At 38.1% G+C, this 23,654-nt stretch overlaps 1 protein-coding gene across 1 annotated transcript in view; it reads right to left on the bottom strand.

Moving 5' to 3' along the window:
* cntnap2a (contactin associated protein 2a) overlaps window positions 1–23,654 on the bottom strand; it is a 333,364-nt gene that overhangs the window by 46,740 nt on the left and 262,970 nt on the right. The window contains exons 16-17 of the mRNA XM_026292263.2: window positions 14,031–14,187; window positions 10,982–11,109 (exon numbers count right to left, since the gene is read on the bottom strand). Coding sequence (XP_026148048.1) covers window positions 10,982–11,109; window positions 14,031–14,187 — 285 coding nt within the window. The remainder of the gene's footprint in view (window positions 1–10,981; window positions 11,110–14,030; window positions 14,188–23,654) is intronic.

Here is a 23,654-nt window from a genome sequence, read left to right as displayed (position 1 = left end):
ACATGCACGCATCGCACGCACGCACGCAGAAGGAAACCTATGGGGATGTCTCTGTGATTAGTGCAGTAAACGGATAATTCAGGACGCAACTGAAGTAAATCTTCAGAGGCCACACAAACAACTAATAATGTGTTTACTATGATGTTCCATCATAGCAAGACAAGACAAGACAAATTAGGGTCACAGAGTTGGGGTACCAAAAAGTAACACATGAAGCACAATATAAAAACACTTTTCTCAGTTTTCTTTTCAGTATATTGTAGAAATTATATTGCACATATTAGTACAAAATATATACAGCATCAGAATTACACAGATAACCTGAAAAAGTCATGTATTGTTATATGTCTTGTATGGACTGAATAAGACCTTCAAACAAGAGAACAAAAAGAAGGTTGACAAAGTCATACAAGGAAGAATGACACAAGGATAAACAGAGAACAAGGAACTAAGGGAAGTGGGATAATCAAGAGAAAGGAGTCAAAATGGGTTCATGGTGTGAGAAGCAATGGAAAAAAAAAATGTGGGTGCTGATAAAATCTGGAGGTGGGAAAGTGTTGGAGGAATAAACAGGGAAGCCCATTCATAAACCTCTGATTGCCCTTGTGCCAATTTCACAGAAGCAACTGGTTGGCTATGGTCTGTGGCACATTTATTGCTCCCATATTGAAATGTTTATCAAACAAATGCTCCACAAAACTGTTCCAGCATATAAATGTCTTTCCTGACTGAGACACAACAAACATTAGACTGTTAATGTCTAATAACCTGATGTTTGATGTCAGGCGCTTTCAAGACAGGTGGTTTTCAAATGGAATCTGAAATGGTTTTCTTGACAAGCCATTTTCTCTGTTTAATTGATTCTCAAGGTGACAGCATCCCAGAGATGCTGCTCTTATTGTCACTTCTTCTGTTGGATGCACTTGGTCCCATTGTGTTGTGCACCAGTGTAGACAGTACAGACAAGTATCTCAGATATACTTTCAGTGTGTCTGTGGTCTCTGTTGCTGAACTACATCCATGTTAGAAGCTTCAATTTCTGGAGAAACATTATAGTGGGTGATGAATATTCATTTTCTTTTTTCCATTTTTGACTAAATGTTTTATGGAATTTCTCAAGAAACCTTTTAATGCCACTGTTCTCAGCGTACCTAACATTAAAGCACTATCTGAAACACTGCAGACGGAGAAATCATGGTGAAACCAGCACTGTGTGGAGGAACCACTAATGTCTGAATGAGAGGACCACCATCTGTTAGCAGCATGCAGTAATAAAAAAGCGACTCACTGCCCACCACCCACATGGTGATTCAGGACAAACAACACACAGCACTTCACACTATGTCAGTCCTTGTAGCATTTATGCTTTGGATTAATCATACAGTGACCTTGCTGGCTACTGTATAAGAAAGGCTACATTATCTGCAGATTTCAAGGAGAAAAGCATTTTACAGCATGCAGTACTATTACTGCATCCCAGTCCTATGACTGGGTGGTGCATGATGAGCTACCGTTTACCAACAGTCTCAGCTGTACTTTGTTGTTAGTGGAAATATAACATGGTAAATATTACGCCTATGTACATCACTGTATTAAAATGGTGAGTGTGTACATATAAGCATGCTCCATTAGCATTTAGCTATTTTAAAGCACTGCTTCCCTAAGTACAAGCCCACAGGAATGGTGCCATGGCTGTAGACCCATAGTCTTACTAAAGCGACAGTCACCAATAGAATTGTTTTTTTGAGTAGTTTACAATTTGTGGTCTTTGGGTATGAAGTACAAAGATATTACAAAAAATTCACATTCATCATAAAACTGAATAATGCATAGCATTATTAAATCATGAATCAACAAAATGTAGTTAAAATTGAAATTTCACTTCTTCTAAATAAGTAAATCAATCACATTCAATTATGGTTTTGAATTGAGAAAATACTTCTTTACAAAGTTTTTAATGTATACTTCACACCCCTTTGTTCCAACAGCTCATTTTACTAATACATAAAACACTGAAGGCAGCTGTTGACCTCTGGATTAGGTCGCAGGGACATGTGTAAAAAATCAATCCCACTGATCTGTTGTGGCTGACATGATGTGAAGTTTGGGTCTGGAAGCCAACTAGATGATTCATCTGTCTATGCTTGACCACACGGGTTATTTGCCACCACTAGCAGATGGTAAGGATGACTGACTGCACTGCCTCAGGTCATTAACACAAACATTATCAGGCACACACACACACACACACACACACACACACACACACACACACACACACACACACACACACACACACACACCCACACACACACACACACACAAACACATAAACACATACTGTACAACACACTGGCATACACATTAAACATTCTAATGTACATTGTTGGCTGCAGGCAGAAGAAATTACCCTAAGCCACAACGGATTCACCACATTTAGGAAATCTGGCCTACTAAAACACTTGTTACTCTGTTTGTTGGAGCAAATGTAACTTTTCTGCTACATACTTTGGGTACAAAGTTGTTGAAAGGCTTTTTCATCAAAGGACTAAGAATAGCCTCATCTAACAAGAAAGAAAGCAGCACCTCTCTTAGAAGGTGATGCTTCTGATTTAGAAAGCATCCCTAAGGGCACAACTCAGATATCATTTTTCAAAACACTTGAACCTACATAGGCATCTAATTCTGCAGTGTTGAACAGTGGCATATCACACATACAGTATATATCTGTATCTCACTCCTGTTTTTAAATTTCCTTTGAGACATATACTTCATTTCATCTGAGTATAATTGAACAATTTTTCATCTGTAAATTTATAGTCTAGATACAGAATATTTAAACATAAGTATCAATTCTTTTTCATTTAATGTTCTTGTAAATACTTTCTATATAGGTCATGATTAGAACTAAAAACATACACGTATGCCAACTTTTTAATGTATAAATGCTGTGCTAGAGATTGCATACATACTGTATATGGAATGGCAAAGTGCCCTAGTTAAAACCATCCACATCCATTAGTTATGGTAGGGAATAAATCTATGACCTTTCCATATATGTGTCTGTGAGCTATCTTTGGTCACTTGGTTGGTAAATCTTTTATTGTAGGCAACAACTCATCTACTTGTAATGACATGTATTTACAATGTTAATGTAGTACAAAGGCTCATCATTTGGGTTTACAAAATAGAAATACATTTAAACAAAACACTAGGAAAAAACACAAATGGAGCAATACTCATGCATCACTTTTAAAGTCCAAATACAAGCAATAAAATGATTAAAGTACTTTTGCCACAGAGACATACAGGGCAAATATGCTGCTTTGCATCACTTGCTGTCTTTTATATTTATTCCCTTCACATAAGTTGCCCATACCCTTTTAACATCAACAAATTGGTCTAATTCCTTTTAGTCTGCCTTTAACTCTGTAGGTTACCATTAAAGTGTCTACAGAAATGGCATGTACATGCAGAGACAGAAAGTAGTGCTAACATGTGCTTTTCTGCACATTATTTCCTTCTTCCTAAAACTTTTCCTGACTGCTTAAAACATTAGTCATTTGCCTATGAAAACTCATTACATGGTAGCCAATCACCATGCTCCACGCAGAGTATGAGAAGCATCAATCATACATGGAATACCTATTCATGTGTGAAATTTTTAATATACATTTAATATGCTGTAATGGGCAAATCTATAATGTATGTTCCATGTTCCAGTGTCTTGACTAGTACTATGAGAAACATACTTCAAAGTCATCATCACTTTAAAGTTGGTCACTCAGTATGAAAGAGGATACCTCTCTCTTTGTCTCTCACACACTCAGTTGCACATAGTGGATAATAGAGTAAGACAAAGGGAATATGGCTCCTTCCAAATGACAGAAGGATCCATCTTTAGTAATTGTTTCTGCCATACTGCTACATGATAGACCCTCACATTCAAACAGATGTGATGTCATGGGTCATTAAATCATGGTTTGTTTGTATGTTGACAGCTCTGTGATGAAGGGACATTAGTGAGAATGGAACCAGGTTGCTGATGAGGGGATCATAATGAGTGTCACACCAGTAAGACGAAAGGGCAGGTTTTTTATCACGTTCTGCACTCCCGACATAACGGGGCCACTTCCTGTCTGTTGGTTGAATGGATGGACAGACTGACAGATAAATAAAAATGAGGCTGGAAACTTCAGTGCATGAGATATATAAACCACATCTGTGGTGTTCTTGGCTATAGTCCTTGATGCATTAAATCCAGCATTGTATCTCTGTAAAAAATGCTCATACAGTGTCAACTGTACACTCACAGTCCTCTGAGATTGCATAGCTCCACTCTTTTATTCCATTTAGTATAAAGAATGAGCAGTCAAAACATAATATATGAAACATTATCATTATAATGATCATGCTACCGCCTTGCACTAAAGATTAAATCCACGTTTGCTTTTCTACACCACAGGATATTACTTTTTACAGAAGCTCTCTGGTAGTTTGTTGCATCACACAGCAGATACTGACTTTATCTCTTCTCTATGCTGTTTTAATGTATTTTATCTAAATTAATGAAGAGGGAATGGAAGAGGCACTGGAAACCTCAAAAGATGAACACTTTATTGAAGAATTCTGTAGTTTGGTTGGAATTTACTCTAAACTACATGAAAATTCTACATATTATATTGCATTTTACTGTAGCTGTTGTATGTTTTTTATTGTTCAGGTCACAAATGGGAGGTAAAAGAGTCATAGCTGGCCTGATAATAAGCAAACAAAACATGGCTCCTGTAATACAACACACTCTGGTCATTCAGCACTGTGTCGATAGGGGTCAACACCATACAGAAGAAGTCAAGGTACAGTAAAGTGGATGGACTGATCCTGGGAGAGGGGTGTGGGTTTGGCAGTCACATGTCAATGTCAGGTGTCAATCTGTATAGTCTTCCAGTTAACATGACATAGGAGCTTTTAATAGATACATGTACTCAATTTCCCATAATCCCCACAGCGCTTTTATCTACTGTCTGGACTCATGTTAGAGATATGCTGTAACTTTGCCCATAAAACTGGAATGCACACAAAGCTCCAAGCACCCAAGAAGGGACTGTGAAGTAAATTTGGCCTAGTGGTCAAACCACATTACTACAACTTCACAAAACACATCACTGCAAAAGGAGCAGCTGTAAAAAAATATAATACATTTTTACATGTTACTGTTTTTATTAGCAGAATTTTACAGGCTGGGCCCAAAAATGCGATTTCTCAATTTCTATGGCTGAAATCTGGAAACATCAATAATTTTAAAAAATATGGACCCCTGCGCAACCTTTATAAGAATGAATCGGGTGCCATATTGTGATCTCTTAATGCTAAAAGTGACAGAATGCTTTTTCTGCAGAACAGTGGGCAACGAACAATTGATCAGTCGTGTGTCTTACACACTGCTGACTCTGGTCATAAAATAATCTGGCTGCATTCAGCTGTTTTTAACCAGTTAATGTTTTCTGCAAGCAATACAGTTTCAAAAGAGGAAGCAAGTAAATCCCCTTTATTTCCAGAACACCAGCAGGTCCTCTGTCTTTCACAGCTTCACACATGCTGGACTGAACAGAAAAGCAAAACAATTTTAGCTGAAAAGAAACACTGAATACCTGCATCGCAGGGGTCGCTTTGAAAAACTCTGATGGAATAGGACACATCTGGCTGTTTAAAATATGGTCAGCAGGGCTGGGATTTTGGGAGAGTCAGTTTACCTGTGATTGGAGGAAACATTTGGACTATAAATGACTGCATATTCATGCTGAAAGATTAGTAGGTTTTTCACTGGGATTTCATTCTGTTGGTTTGTGCAAAATATTCTGTGCTCAGTGGGAGGCCTGTTTCTACTCAAACTGTTTTTGCAGTTTGTGCTATCTCTGCACTGAATTTCCATGTTGCGATGTTGGTGGAAAGGTAAGTTATTATAAAGAAATCCTCATTTTAGAGGGTTCAGTCATGGTCATTCATTTTTTTTCACTACACTTTTTCTGTGAAGTTATAGGTTTATCACTTTCTTTCCAGGTCTTATTAATGCGTTGAACTTTTTTTTTTTAACCCACTTTCAATAATTTCAACAATCTCCTTAGTTGTCTTGTTTGCTTGATGCAGACCAGTAATTTGAGCCTTTGAAACACAGTAACATCCCTTTCATGACCATGGGGTAAGAAATTTGAAGGTATCACTATGTCATTTAGGGTAAAATGTAGTATTACCAGCTGAAACGTGAATTACTTCAGTAATCATCCAATCAAAGGCTCTTAAGTATTTAAGTTTTTTGTCATTCACCTGAACCTCTTCTACTTTTTGTTATCTAAACTACATTACCTAAGTTCCTCCTTTGCTTGTGTCAAAACTACTGTAATTGCCTAAATATTCCATACACCTGTTGACAGAGATGTGGACATGAGTCTGTGACTTAGACTCGAGTCGCACTTAAGTTGAGCACACAGTAACTTGAGATTCATCCTCCAAAGACTTGGGACTCAACTCAGACTTGATGTTTTGGACGTGTGAACAATGTTTATATATTTATTTATTTTATTTTAGTGTATTAACATAAATTTGTGACAAGCAGTATGTTTACTATTTTCTTATTCTTCTGGTAAATAAGAATAGATGCAGCAAAGGTGTATTGCTGCCCTCTATTGCTAGTGAGCACAACCCATTTGTGGCGCATCTTGCTACAGGTGACTGTAAACCACAAATCAGTGGTTACTTGGATTAGGTCAACGTTGTCTATCTAATGTTAAGCTTGTTACTAGCTTTGTAGACAACAACAAGCATAGTTCACTACAACCACGAGACTTGAGACTTGACTTGGACTTCCTAAAAATGACTGTGAACATCTCTGCCTGTTGGTCATAATAAGCTGCTGGAACAAACCAGATACGACCTAATGCTTTGCAGAAGGATAGATTCATGCAGGCACAGGAAGAGCGGTCTGAGGGTGCTGTGCGGTCTGCACCCTCGTTGGCTGAGGTTGCAATTAAGAATTGTGTTTGAGTTTAATGCCTGTGTTATGTAGTAGAATCATCTCTGGTTATTTGCTGCTGTTGTGAATCTGGTCAATGATGAGAGATTTCAACAGGACAGCTTATTATTCCCTTGTTCTGTGTGGCCCTAGTGTGCATATAATTATTTTCGGCAGCACCCATGACAGGAAATATGTTCCCACTCCTCTGCTTTCATGGACGCAGTGGTTTCGATGTGCATCAAATGACAATGGTTTCATCCAGCCCTGTAGCTATTGAATATAGCTTTGTAATAGCGGCTATTCCTTATTATTGTGTGGCTTTACATCATTAGGATGAAGTTTCCATTTTCCATGTAACTTGTAAGAGTTTGTGTGAAAGCCCATTTCTGACAGTGTTTAATTTATCCAAGAATAACAGATGCACCAGGACTGTGATGCATTTAATTCACAGCGGGACTGATACAAAGTGAACAGAAAAAGCTCAAGAGTTGCGTGTGAAGAGAGGTGGTCAGTATATTAGCGATGGAGAATCTCTGTGTGTGTCTTCCAGTTGACCCAAAGTCCCACAGAGAGTTATGTGCCAACACTGATTAAAAGAGTGGACAGAGAGAGGAACAGCAAGGACTAAACTGCGTCTCAATGTGTGTGTGTTTCTGCAGTATCTCACATCTGATGTTTACCTGGAAAACAGCAAAAAATACAGGGACTAGATAGAAGAGAATAAAAGCAAGATGTGGTGAGTGTTTAGAGGGAAAATTTCTGAATACAGTTCAGATGCCTTATTTTGGCCACATAAGTGTGAGCAGTGTGTTATTTTCACAATGAAGTGCAAGCACAGTATAACAATGACCAACTGTATTCAACTGATTAAATATGAATAAAGTGTTTTTCTTCTTCTATTTTATGATAGTTTTTAATTAAGATCCCATTCAAGTCTTCTAAAGCAAAACCAAAGTCAAAAAGAGGTTTGGCTATCAATGTCTGAATTCATGGTGCAGTCTTAATACATAGTCAAGGTTGTTCAATTTGGATTAGGAATAGAGAATATTTTCTTTCACAGGGAGAGTGAAGATGATTAAGACCAAGCTACACTTTCCCTTTTTTGGAGTTATTGTTAATTTTAAGTGATTTGTTAAGGTAAAATAAAGCAGCTGTGGGTTCATACCACAGTAACACTTTTCTGTTTGTTTTTTGGTAAATAGGATGAACTCAGAGATTTTAAGCATTGTTGGCACTTTGCTGATGTCTAGAACTATCTTTGACCAGTTTTAAAATATATCAGTCATAAAATATTTCGGTTGTGGGCCATCTATGTCAAGGGAGAATAGTTTTACAGGAGGGTGGGATGCTGTCTGTGCTACCTATGTATAGATATTCAACATTTCTACACTATGGAACTTGACTGACAGTCTATGGCTGACTGACCCCAGATTGTTAAAATGTGCCGCAGTCGACCCTTTTACAGCAATTAGCAACAAATTCTCCAACCTAAAAGACAATTCACCTCAAATATGACCCATAGGGCCCTACCAGCAGCACGCTTCCCACCACGTTGTCATGGTAACAACTCAGACTGAATACAAACCTTTCACTTCCAAGTATACAGGACCTTTGCCATCATGGAATAAATTGAAATCACATGGTAATGACTGTGGAGCTGTCACAGTTTCATTAGGTTTACATTTACATAAATATCTTTGGTAACATAATGTTTATGGTTAGATTTGGAAAAAAAGATCATGGTTTGGGTTTAAATCACCTTTGTTGTAAGGATTATAATAGTAAATACATTAAGGTTGTGAAATGCTCATAGATTGTTGTTTCACAAAGAAATCGAACACCAATCTCCTGTGGGAAAGTCCTGTATTTTCTGACTGACATGAAAGTGAAAGTAACTTATATGGCCAAGTATGATGACCCATACTCAGAATTTGAGCTCTGCATTTTAACACAGTTCCAAAGTGCACACACACACACCGTGAACACACACCCGGCAGTTGGGGATCCGGTGCCTTGCTCAAGGGTCTCATCTCAGTCGTGGTATTGAAGGTGGACAGGGCACTGGCTATTCCTACTGGACCTGAGACTCGAACATGCAATTTTTAGGTTACAAGTCTGATTCCCTCTCCATTAGGCCACGACTGCCCATCCTCTCCTAATGTCAAAATATTTGCTTTATATACTATGTCACCTCCTTTACTATATAACATCTTACAAGGAGCTTTTCCTTTTCCTATACAAATACATTTTTCATCAAATCCTCTTCTATGCTTTTAAGTTGAACAAATTTAAACAGCAAAGGATTTGCAGTGTTTGCTTGTGTCATAATTACTATGGTTAGTAAAGGCTGCCTAACTATAACATGTTACTCTTGGTTATAACTATTCTTTGGCAAAAGTCATACTTTACTTTACAGGACAGTACTCAGTAGAGTCATACAGGCATTGTCACCAAATTATTTACCATTTCGTGTATATTCTTTTATAAAATAAGTTAAATAAATTCATGTTTCATGTGTATAAAATATGAGTTTTAAATGCTTTGCAGCAGCAGTGCATTGCACACCATCCAACTGCCACTTAAATTTGTCAATTGAGGAAGAAATTCAAGTCTTGTTGTCAGCTATCATTCTAGATGCCTAGCACTTTACTCACAAGCAATACCAATCTGTCAGCCTCCCTGTGTTACATACCTCAATGCATCAATAGTAAGAGAGGCAGACAACATACACTTGGTTTTATGAGTAATTTCCACTAGAGAAAATGCATTAGGAAAGGTTGAGCCAAGCAGACTGGAATGAGCTTAAGGAAAGGTTGTATGGCACAGGGCTTGGGTTAGCACCCTGTAAATGGTGTCCTACATTATCTTATTGACTTCTGGACTGGAGGATGTCTATTTGGACCCCAGCATCCCATATGCACAGAAGGTTGAGTCAGGTTTCTAACAATATTCCTGACCGGCATGTCTACACATGTTATCATAGGTTATTAAGAATGGTATATTCTCATAGCTGATTTATTTTAATTTAATTTGATTTTGGAAGTCTTGCTATACACTGCTTAAATACATGAGACAGTGCTCTTAGTAAAGAAATAGCCATCTTTGGACAAAAGATATAGATTTATTTTAGATCTTGCTGTTCCATTGTCCATGTGATAGTACCTACAATGCTTTAGCAGTGCAGTGACATTTCAGAAACAACACTACCATGCTTCAACAGGCATCATAGAGTAATCTTTGTTTTAATAGTTAAAACCCTTGTCTATTAAGCTGTTGTACAGCCTATTGACCTTTGTTGTAAATGCTGTTTCATTTTCTCTACAAACAGAAGTTCTTTTTAGGATTTTACTGATAATTCTAAAACACAGTATGATTTACCTCCCACCTAAAGTGCTGACCTTTTAGCTTCTTTTGAATCAGAGCACACCATAATATCATCATGCAGAACACGATGTCTGTTCCACACACTGGTTTCAAGGAGACCAGGTTGCTATTGTGTTTGCTGTATCTGGATGATCTTAAATGAGCTAAATCAGTTCAGCATTATGTGATATATATCAGTGCTAGTTCCTAAAAGGAACCTCTACTCAGTTTTGTGTATTATATACCATATTTGTTTATCATTTAATATAAATATTATTCAACTTGCTTTGTTTGTCTGGTAAAGTCTGAATTAAAATCAGAAAATTCTCACATTGCAGAAGCTGATACCAGCTAGAATAACTAATTGATCACTCACCCATCCTATTGACTGAATTTCAAACAGCTTGCAGCTCACATATAGCTCAGTACCTTCATAAGTTCTTCATAAGTAACTTTTGGATCTAAGTAAATACTCATTATGATGCTGTTTTGACTTTTTGGGGGCTTTTCTTTAATTTTCACAGCTTTAGCCTGTTCAACTTGAGAACAGCTGCTAAAATGTGCATAACCAATCCCATAGTACAGCACATGGGTTGCAACACTTACTATCTCCCTGGCAGCGGAGTGGTCCAACAGTCAGCTTGGCCAAAGAGCCTGGTCTGTTGGTGTCCCCCACAGCAACTTGGCTGACCGGTAGGTGTTCCTTATAAATCAGGAGGCCAGAATCTTCTCTCCTGTTAGAAACATATAGATAGAACAGGAGAATTCAGGTTAAACACTGTTTAGTGTCTTCACCTTTTTATTTTGTGCCGTTTAGATTTTGCATTTCTCTTTTAATGCTAACATTACTTTGCTACTGTAGAACAATTTACTGGGTTTGAGGAGATAGTTGTGTATGTGTGCTGTGATAGCTGCCAGACATCACTGTCTCTCACTCCATAATAGAAAAGGGAAGTTACAGATGGATATGTCCCATCTGGGAAGCAGAACAATTGTGTGACAGCAGCAAAAATATGTATAACATAGAGCAGCTGTATGTACAATCATCTCACATCAAGCAAAGCAGTTGCTGACACTGCTTAATATACAACTAGCTTTACTTGTATAATGTAAATGTGAAACTACTGTATACATTTCTTGCCTAGAGTAGTATATAGTATTTGTCTGTAGAAGAGGCATAGGCATAATAATAATAATAATAATAATAATAATAACAATAATAATAAAGATAATAAACTCAAAAAACGACAAAAACAAACTGGGCTTGCAGAAATGTTTGCAAATGTATTAAAAATCAAAGCTTTTATTTACAAAAACCTCTGCATTAGTTGCATCCTGCTTGCTTTAGTTTTTATTGAGAATTATTCACACCTGTATATAAAGTTCTTGACACTGCATATTAGGCCTTTGTGAGTAAATGACATATGACAGCATTTAAAAGAGCAGAAGAAAAAATATTATCTGATTTGATGAGACAAAAATTAAACTCTTGGGCAGAGCTCCAAGAACTGTGTCTGGTGAGCACCAGGTACTGCTCATCACCTGCTAATGCCACATCCATGATGAAACACAATGTTGGCAGCAGCATGCTGTGGGGGCACCTCACAGCATGGGCTGATGGAAAGAGAAATTCTGCCAAATACAGAGAGGTGCTTGCAGAAAACCTGCTTTGGAGTGCATATGCCCTGAGTCTGGGGTGACAACTGACCCTTTAGCATGACAATGACCTGAAGCAAACAGCCACAACAAATCTGCAGCGACTCTGGGACACGTCTGTCTGTGCTTGAGTGGCCCAGCCAAAGCCCAGACTTAAACTCCACAGAACATTTGTATAGAGACCTGAAGATTTCAGTTCCCAGACACTTCCCATCCAATCTGACGGAGCTAGAGAGGATCTGACTGCAAGAATGGGATAAACTGCACAAATCCAGGGGTGTAAAGCTCGTAGAGACTTACCCAGGAAGACCTGAAGCAGTAACTGCTGCCAAAGAGGCTTGTACAGTGTACTGGATTAAATATTATGGAAACAAGACATTTCAGTTTTTGATTTTTAATACATTTGCAAACATTTCTACAATCATTGTTGTAACAATGACATCTGACAGACTATACTTACTTTTATTCTCACGTACGTGTATAGTAGCAGTATTAGCATTAGTATTACTATGATGTACTTTTCCATATTGTATGTTATTTATTTATTTATTTGGCTCACACCTTAATATCCCTGCAAGTGTTAGCTACTCCAATTTAATTATTATAACCTAGAAGTGGTGATTTTGAAGTTGACTGGTTCTAAGTGCTTCGCAAAACTATTTGTTTGTTAAATGTTTGACATTCAGTGCATTTTGGAAATGTAAGAATGAGATCTAATTTATGTCAGTGTGTAAAGATCTGTGTGTTTCTATGAGCTACCACAATAATTGGAAACTGAGTTAAATGAGTTATATGTCAAAAACTTACTGAGCCAAACAATGACATATTAATGCATACAATATTATTGGCAAGGATACAGACTAAGACTTATTCAGAATCTCATCAGTTTTAGAAATGAAGAGAAAGATATGACAGCAAATGAAATCTCTTTTTGCTAACATGCAGTAATTACAGACAGACACACAATATACACATGCCCACATGAAATGATGCAGTTGTTTTAATATCAATCAGCTGACTAGAAGAGCTTGGTAACACAAAGTATTGGCTCTGGAGGAAAGCTTGCCTCATAAATAACTGCTTAATGGACATTGGCATTCCTCATTCTGTCACTGCTGCCTTTAAAGTTGGACACCTCATCAGACTGTCCAGCTACGGCAGATTCTGAGAGTTAGACTGAAGTGCATTAACATTAGTACTAGTGAAACGTTTATTTTTTAGCACAGTCAAACTTCCAGTATGCGTCACAACCATTCTCCAGGCCTGACTCCCTGTGGTCCATCCACTTCCCTGATTAGCTCCCTGAGTATATATACTGGACACTTTCCTTTGTCTGCCCAGTTTTTCTTGTGCTCACTGTGCTTCACTGACTCAACTAATATGTAATAATGCATTGATGACAATATACAGGTTTCATTGCAACCACGCCTATTCAAAATAAGTGACATTAGCTTTGACAGTAGCCTAGCTACAGGTGTAGTTACCTGCTTGCATTTTCATACTTTGTCTCAGCTGTTTTTGCATCTTTTTTACTAATTTTCAGCGGACTGTAGATTTACACCTGTTTCTTCCAAGAAGTGATAATGTCAGAAGACAGAGATAGAAAGTTACTAAATGTGTGAAACATAGTCACATGGCTAATGCAACTTTAAAACAAACTGATCAGGATCTAGTTTGTGATTCCATAGATGAAGCAGGGCATTAAAAAATTACTTTCATTTGTCAGTCTGTGTCATTATTATTATCATTATCATTTTTGTTTGTTGACATAAAATATAAATTATTTCATTATGGTTTTTGTTTTCAAATGCTATTTAATTTAAGGCTTGTTTTCATCATGAAAAATTGTCCATCAACAAAAAACTGACTGAAAAAAATGAACATTGGTGCCAGCTGTTTCTGCACACTTGAAGTCAAAGTAAAACTTAAATTGTGAGGAGATAAATCAATATAAACTACTGGTTCTCCAGATAACCATTAAAGTGATACTCAGACTTACCACTGTGGGAGGTCGGCGTCACAGTTGCAGTCATACTTGGGGTCAGTGCAGTTCCTGTCCATGCCACAGGCACATTTCTGGATTCCAGGCCCTGAGCCTCCCCAGTAGAAGTGCTTCTCGCTGCCACGGCCCACCCACCATGTGTAGGGGGTCCCATCTGGGGACAAAACATAGGCAGACACACACAAAAGTGTAAGTTCTGTCAAGAAAGAGAACAATCATCCACCCTACTGATATCTGGCTGAGTGTTACTGCATGATGTTCAGTTTCCCTCACAAAGCCAAACAGACAAAAACACAAACTTCTGCACAGGAAATAAATTTGTGTTATTAAATGTTTCGAACTTTATCCCATTATATGTGATTAATTGTTAAATCATTACCTCTATGAGGCTTTTGTCATGTTAATGTGATTTGTATTGACAAGTGGTAGCTGCATGTTTTACACATGAATATTTGATACACGGGGGCAGCATGGTGGATTAGTGGTTACCACTGTTGCCTCACAGCAAGAAGGGCCCGGGTTCATAACCCAGCAGGGGCCTTTCTGTGTGCAGTTTGCATGTTCTCCCTGTGCTTGTGTGGGTTTTCTCCAGGTACTCTGGTTTCCTCCCACAGTCCAAAAACATGTATGTCAGGTTGATTGGTGTCTCTAAATTGCCCATAGGAGCGAGTGTGAGTGTGTGAGGTTGTTTGTCTCTATGTGGCCCTGTGATGGACTGGTGACCTGTCCAGGGTGTACCCCTGCCTTTCACCCAAAGAGAGCTGGGATAGGCTCCAGCAGATCCCTGTGACCCTGGTTAAGGAATAAGCGGCTGTAGATAATGGATGGATGGATGGATGTTTTATATGGTTGGATAGTACATGTCTGAGACTGGTATTAATATTACATGTACATTTATCTTCAGCATTGTAGAAAAATGTCTTTATGGATGTGAGTGTAGCTCATAATGAGTACATTGTTTGAGACAGATAAACGTCTGTGCACATGTTTCTGTTCATGTGTGTGTTTTAGTAAAAAGCGATGCATCAATGTTTTTTAATACAGAAATGTTATACTGTTCACCTGTGATAATGTATTTTGGCATGGGACAGTAACTAGGCAGCAATGTTTTGGTGGCTGGCAATAAATCACAATAGCATTAAGAAGGAATTATATTTCCATCTTTATTCCAGGAAAATAAGCTGGATTGTCAATATTGCTTTGTCAAATTCCATCACAGGCAATGAAATCTTCTTGCCACATTTTTTATAGAGAGACTTTTGATGCAACATAATTGCACAGAGATGTATGATATATTTTATTATTATGCTTTTGATTTATTTATGAACTGTGAGGCTTAACATCAGGAGTAAGCAACAGATGTGTCTGTGTCTTGATATAGAGATATCCTCTGTGTGTGTGTGCGTTTGACCTTGGTGACCTGCGGGTTTATTGTCCTCATAAAGAGAATTAGCCTCGTCTTTCTACAGGCCACTGTTCAGACAAGTCATTGTCAATAGGATTATCACTGTCTCCTCAAGAGACTTCACAATCCTCTTCCTTCTTGTGTACACATGTGTGTGTCTGTACTTCTATACAAGTGAGAACCAAGTTTGAGTTTAAAACTTTGCAGTTAATTGAGAGAGGCCCTCATCCACAGCCAACCTAGCTAAGCCATGAGTCTAATGAAACATCATCCATTAGTGCAAATTAAGACCACTGAAGCTGCTCTGACATTACTTTGAACATGTCTTAATAAATTAAAAGTGGGCTTAGTTATATTTTTCTAGCTGCAGTGCAACTGTATGTAGGACAATAGGAATAATAGGGTAAAACATTTCACTACATGAGCAAAGTAACCCTCCAAAATTAGTGAAAATGTTCCAGGATCAAACATCTTCAAATTCACAATTTTTATTTCTACAGCAAACAAAACATAAAATAGAACAAATGCAACATAAAGCTCCAGTATGTGTTTGCAGGCCAAAGCTCTGCAGATGGAAAACATGCAAAAGTAAATCCATCCATAACTTAATAATAGACTGCCTTGCACTACAAATAAAGATGTGATGCATCTGATAATAAAAGTAACACTGAAGAGACCAAGAGTCACTGTCTTCTGTCTTAGCCAAACAATCAAACACACAATTAAAATAACAAAGTAAACAAAAAAATTGCTCAAATACAGCAGAAGCCAAATATTTCTTTCTTTCACTTTTTATTTAGCCTGTCAGTAACCCTGCCATGTCATAACAAACCCTACGCCTGCTTTTGCATGTCGGAGGCAAATTCAAGAAAACAATGTGGTTATAAAAAAATCCAACTTCCTTTTACTTAAACTTCCAAGTTAGGAAAATCGTTTTCATAACTTGTTTTTGAGGATGAGTAATCAAAGAAGACAGGGGAGAGGAGAAGAGAGACGGAGAAAGGAGAGAAACGTTGTAGGCCAGGGAGCAGAGCACCAGGTGGATTGGGAACTATGTATTGTGCCAGTTAAAGTCTCTTGTGTGATTTCACTTAATGTTTGCCAAAACAAACAACTAAGGAGTACAGAAAATGAGGAAAAGCACTGAGGGAGAGATGTGAAAGCGACAGCATGAATGAATGGAAATATGAGGGAAGAGAGAGAGAGTCATACTGGCGGACAGGTATATGCATAGGGCGCTGCCAAGATGAGCCTCAGGGGCATGGCTCTATGTGTGATTGCATGTTTGTGTGTCAGAGGTATAGAGTGTGTGTACTGGTACTAATTTTTAAAGGCAGATGCACAGTACTTATCAGACGTCCAACTAACGTAAGCTATAAGAGTTATATTGCCGAAATATTACATATGAACGGAGCAGGTTATTATATTACATATTAATAATCATTCATAAAAACAATAGCCACAATATGTAAATAACCAGAATGATCTTTTAAACCTTAAATGATTAATAAGTTTAATTAATAAGCTAAAATTTCTTCTCTGTAGTTATTGTCTTAGTCTTCACATTTATCCTTATTCTTTCACTTCTTTCTCAGATCAAATGAAAATATTATTCCTCTAGCAAAGACAGATCAGTACAGGGAACGATAAAGAGACAAAGAAGAGAGAGATAGGGAGGCTGTTCGGATACGAAGCACGACAGCAAAAAGACAGTAATGAGAAAAGATAGAGTGAGAGAAAAAGTGTCATTGCTGTCTTCATAGTGATAAGAGACCTGACAGTAACATCCCCATCTCATAACCATCAATGTTTTAACTAGGCAAGCAGAGCCAAAATGACACCCGTAATACTCTACTACCGAAACAAAGGTTCATAGGATCGTGCTTTAGTCCTGAGTATAGCAATGTCCAGCTATGTTGAAAACACACACGCACACACACACACACACACACACACACACACACACACACACACACACACACACACTAAAACGGTGTGTCATGTGAATGAGATAAGGTATAACTAATCAACATTCTGGCAAACTAAATCTTTCTTCTTGTTAAATTTACCATAAATTTAATTTCTACTATTTCACAAAATAATCAGAATTTTTGGATACGCTTTTTTCACAATACGTCAGCCTATACAGTAGTCTACTGAAGAGCTTTTTGGTTGTTTATGTTCATCCAATTGTGTTTATGCTAATTTACCACGACCTTTTGGCACTAGAGGTGCTGTGAAGGCCCAGATAGCTCTAGCAATACTGTCTCCAATCTCCTGGTCTACTGCCATGCTCCGTTCCCCTCTCTCCTGTCCTCCCTGCTGTTCTCTTTTTTTGCTCTGTTGGCTGCACTACCTGTTTATTAAGGGAACACGTCTAAGTACTCCGCTTGCCACCCTGTAAAAACCAGCATATTTATTCACATTCTTTTCATAACTGCCAAGCGTTTAACACATCAAAAAGAAACATCCTGTCATTAACCTAAATGGTAACTACTTTGCTTTACTGAGCTCAGCGTCTGCATGATGTTATTTTTTTTTATTGAGCCAGTCTTTAAGACTCATCTGAAAATTAAAATATAATTTGACTAACAAAGGACAAAACCTGTACCTTTTTTAAGTTGGCACACAATATAATCATTCTATTAATCCAAATATTTTTTGTGCATTATAGACATTTATGGAGGCAACATAAAAGAAAATGCATGCAACATTTTTGAGAAATGAATCATAACAACTTTAAGCAGAGGCATTAACATCCAAATGACTCCAAATTGGTGACTACTTTATTTGCACATCATCCATGCATCTATGTTTCATTAAATAAGTCTGAAGTTATCAGTAATACATACCATATAAATACATTTAATAGCTTGAGGCATAATGACATGCAGACTTTTGCTCAAGAGGGGAGGGACAGTTGGTTGATTGCTTTAACAATTGGATGGGTTGCAGTATACAGACAGTAATTGTATCCATAATCTTTGCATTATAGAACACAAGTACTTGTACCCAACACAACACGGCACCAGTACATGTAGTCAAACTTAGTTCGTATCACAGAATCACAACCCTGCCAGTCAGTGCATGAATTGAAAGGTCAGTGGGTTCAAAATGGCACTCGATATGCTCAGTTGCTCATATCCCCAGTCTGGGAAATGATGGCTTTTAGGAAAGGCGGTCAGTCGGAGCCAAAATGCCAGAATGGCATTCATAACCCTTAGATTTGGCTTCCTCATAAACTGGTCACGGCCATCACCTCTTCTGGTGTTATTTCATGTATATGCTGTCATTATTAACTCCTATTTAAACTGAATTTCATCTCTCACAACCTGCTGAGTGACAGGTGTTTGTCAGAGGGCAAAAATAGGTGCAAGTACACATGGCACACAAATGCATTAAGGATAAACAGTTTATCTTGTCTGTATAGTGAGCTCTAAGGACTGTGAACGTGAATCAATACTCTTCTCTTTCCTCTAACAAGAGCAGCTAATGTTTTATTTACAACAAAAGAAAGGACAAGAATAAATCTTTCCTGAAGAATGACCATCACAAAACACACCAAAAATGTGCACACCCATTTCCACAAACTTAACACAATAAATGCTGTTAATCTTGGAGAGTTTTTACACAAAGTCAAGGATCAATTTGTCTTTGTCAGGGCACTGTTGGTCTCTGTTCTCTGTTGCGGTCATTCGTTTGCATTTTTGTATGTTGTGCATACAGTCTGGTGCCTCCACTCTGCACCCACTGGGTTTTGTTTGTCTCCTATCCCCTTAACATCTCTGTTTTTGTAGCAAGACTGTAGGGAGGCATATTAGCCATGCCTCTCTCCCGTGAGCAAGAGATAATGCACTATGTGTTTGTGTGTCTGGGTATGAGAAAAATGGAAAAAGGGAAACTGTTTGTGTGCCTCTTTCTTTGTCGCTGTCCTTTTGTTTATCTATATGAGTGCATGTGTGCCTGTGTATTCTCTTCTCTGCTCCTTTTAATCTGTCTCTGAGACTTTTCCTGGCTCCCCTGTCTCTTTCTATTGTCTCAATCTTGGACCACCTATCCATCAATTTACTTCGAGAACCACACTTTTCTCCCACCCCTACCACCATTTTCCCTGTCACTATGGCTACCACATATTTAAGCCTCTCTCAACTTCACGCTCCTCACCTTTTCCTTGCTCTCTCATATCTCCTGGTCTCAGAGGCCCGTTTCTCTTTATCTCGCTTCCTATTATGTCTTTTTACTTTCTCTTTTCTACTTGTTTCCCCTCCCTCTCTCTCATATCTGCCTTGCGCACCTTTTCCTTGCATATCAGTTGGTCTCAATGGCATTTCACTCTCTCCTTTCTCCATATCTATCTGTCTATCCCATGTCTCTTTCTTGCCATCTGATCTCTTTATGTTCTCATTAGTCCTGCTATAATCTGCTATTTAATCCATACTAATTGCAAACTCCCTTTACTCTGATCTTGATCTGAAGTTGTATTTGAAACACATCCCACCCTCCCTGTCTGTCCCTTATGGTTTGATCTGCAAAGGGCTCCAATGCATACCAAAAAATCTAATGCTTTTAATATATAAGTCCTTGTAATAATTTATTCTTGGTTGAGTAAATATGGGTTATATTGAAGTTTGATTATAAAAAGGTAAATTAAAGGTACTCTGTGGACTGTTCTTCCACTAGTTTTAGGAGTGTGTCCTGATTTTATTAGTTTACCATCAAGGACTCACAAGATTCTGTACACACATAGTGAAATGAACAGCCCTGCTAATGTTTCCATGCGATTCCACTGATTAACTGTTAGTGAACAAAATTATTAGTATGAGACATGGAAATACTATGCATGTTAAGAAAATAAAATGATTATTATTATTTAGTGATTACACAATAATGACAACATATGAATATTGGATTCCATTTCCGCTAATAGATTGCTCTAATTGCACATTGAACCTTAAATAGAATAGACAGAAGAGTAGATAAATAGAGTAGACACAAATTAAATAGACTGCAATGAATAGCGTTAAGTGGATAAGTGTTTTCAATTAATCTTCATGATAAGTTTCCTAGGTAACTTGCACTCCCACTGGTCATATTTAAGAAAAGTGTACAAGTGTTAATTTGTGAATATGACAAGTAACTGATTGAACTGTAATTATGATGATCTCAGTGAGGCAATGGTTATTAATTGTACACCTTTAGACTATTGACATACTGAGTGGGTCAACTATCCATTTTTGCATCAGTAAATCTGTGATTGATCCCATGGTCTATGTAAGAATGCCACGACTATTTACACCTGCCTTGATATAGCTGCACCTTCTCATTCTGGCCAAACATCGAAAGGATTAAGCCAGGATGCTCTGATTCAATTAGGTCAAGCCATGCTTTTTCAGTTGTCTTTGGTTTCTTAACTCTACTTTTGTGCAATAACCCCCAGGTGTCTCTGAGGAAAATATTTCAAACCTATCAGTGTAATAACACAGGGTGATCATTTATTTTACCACTGTTACTCACACTGCTGCAATACCTCCACAGTGTTCAGCAAATCTGATCACTCTTCTATCCTACTCCTGCCCATATGTAGAAATAAACTGCAGCAAATAACACATACTATAACAATCCACATTTGACCAGTTGGGGTACCGTATACAAGATTTTTTTGTTTTTTGATCACATGGATTAGCGGATGTTTGCATCAGCTGCTCCCTATAGCCTCATGACTATGTAACTATGTACAGCTCCAAAATGGTAATTAAGCTCTCTGACGACACAACAGTGATCAGCTGGATCAGCAGCAGTGATGAGATGGCCTGCAGAGGTGAGGTCAACAACCTCAACTGGGATGTACATATTGGCCATGTGGTGAGAAAGACAGCAGTGCCTCTCCCATCTTGCAAAGCTGAAAAAAAGTTTGATATGGGGCCAAACACCCTGAGAATTTTCTACAGAAGCACAACAGAAATCATCCTGAGAGTACGTACTCTATTGTTGTGTGGGATGAGAATTGCACTTTAACCACAATTCAGAAAGTCATGTGTAAATGTCATAGATAGATAGAGTGAGAGAGAGAGAGAGAGAGAGAGAGAGAGAGAGGGCATATAGCATTTCATAATACTTATTTTACTGTTACTTCAGTTATTTTGACTACAGCAATGTTAAGCAAACAAAACCCAAGAATTTTTCTTTCTAGTGTTTGTAGATGCAATAATAAATGCAATGTTGAACTTTTGAGTTGAATAATTTCATTGGAATAGCTATGCCAGAAAATTAAAATAAACAGCTTCTCAATAAACAGTTTTTTTTTCTTGCTGTAAAAAGCACAAACAAATTATATAAACCCTGCTTTGTCATGGTGTAAAGAGGATGTTAAAGAGGAACAGTGCAGAAATGAGTTCATTGCTGCCTACGTTATCAGGTGAGACATCTCCATTGTCTACATCAGAATACACAGCGGACAGGGTAGGGAAGGATAATAAGTTATTTCAACAGTTTCTACCTGAGAGCACCCATAACAAGATCCACATCCCTGACAGATCTGAGGCTGAGCCTCCTTCCTCCTCCCACTGTTCAGCACAAAGTTATGCACTAGTAAATTCACTCTGCATACCTCTGTACCCATCTACAACTCTTCACAGGTCATCACCAAGTGTATCCGGCCATTAAATGAAAAACACCTTGGAAAGGGTAGAGAAGGGGAGGGAGGGAAATTAATATCGGTGCTTGTGCCCCTAATTGGCTTGTCTGCTTGATAAAAGACACAATAGCACTACTTTGCATTCCTTTGCAATTACCCCCCCCCGCCCCTGACATCACTGTGCACTAGAGCTGGCATGTGCACACCACGCATAAGCACAAACAATGCAGAATATGTGCACACACAAAAACACACACCTTGGGCAGCCGTTGTAACTGACAGAAGTGTAGGCTGAAGACCATAAACCACCATAATCATCATTACCGCAGGGTAATCTCAATCAATGTGTGTGTGTGCCTGTGTGTTTATGACTATAAGTCAGATTTAGTGGTGTGTCCCCTCAGGTCAAGGCCGATGGACAGATGTGTCATGAGGAAAATGGCTTCTGCCAAGATACACTCGTTTTTCACTCTGCTTTTTTACTTACTCCATCCATCACCCGGCATATCCATCAGGCTCGTCATATGGATGGGCATACAGTGAACAGCACTCATAATTATGGAGGAGGATGAACAGGCATAAACAACTTTGCAGAGCCGAGGGCAAAAGGAAAGAGAGCAGAAGGGACAGAATAAGTGAATCACAGAGAGACTGGTGGTAAGAAAAAGAGTTCAGAATACAGACAGCTAGAAAGCAGAAAAGTCACACCAGCCAGAAAAACAAATAAACAAAAAAAAAAAAACAAAGAAAGGAAAGACACACGGTGAAGACATGACAAGCAAGAAGGGGAGAGGTGAAGGATTGGTAGTGGCAGAAGCACTTTAAGGGATTATGGGTTAGACAAGGGAAAAAAGTGCATCTCCTTTAAAGTCCCTCTGTAACATATTGTTATATTTGAATATGGCGAGAGGACTGTGGGTGTTATGAGAAATTTCACAGCTAAGGGTGTGAAGATTCACATGGTACATGAAGGTAAATTGTCACCAACAAACCTTGACTTTGATGAATTAGATACAAAGTAATCAAGATGGGAAAACAAATTAGAGAAAAAAAACTTAGTTCACACTATTACTTTGCTTAAGCAATAAGTCAAGACTTTCTGGTAAGAATCACATCACATCACATCAAAAGTGTGATTCTAATAATTATTTAACTTCTTCAAGGATGTCACCAACGTCTTCTTTTCCCCTTCAAGTCCCATAAACTCCATGTTTTATTATAGTCTATGCGCACAGAACATATAGGCTGTAGGGAAGCATTTCATTTGGCAGTGCAAAGATTATACGGGACCATAAACATTCCCCTCTTTGAGTATTAATGTTTTCTAAAGGGAATAATAATCTTCATCAAGACACACAACAAGATGTTGAACACTCAGCTGTGGTGTTTGCAGTTTGGTAAACACAAACTCAAGAGGATTAGGATTATGTAAAGCTGTAAAGATGAAATGCCATTTTCATGCACAATGTCACTGTAAGCAGGAGCCACGCTGCAGTTTTCAGGAGCATCACTGTTGATGATTTTGCATTTTGTGTAAATACTCAGCAGAATGAAAATTATTAGCACCTTGACTTTCCAGTCT

Source organism: Mastacembelus armatus, chromosome 20, assembly GCF_900324485.2.
Source record: "Mastacembelus armatus chromosome 20, fMasArm1.2, whole genome shotgun sequence".
NCBI classification, from domain to species: domain Eukaryota; kingdom Metazoa; phylum Chordata; class Actinopteri; order Synbranchiformes; family Mastacembelidae; genus Mastacembelus; species Mastacembelus armatus.
Note: the sequence above shows the minus strand (reverse complement) of the source record. Positions and strands in the feature narration are given on the sequence as shown.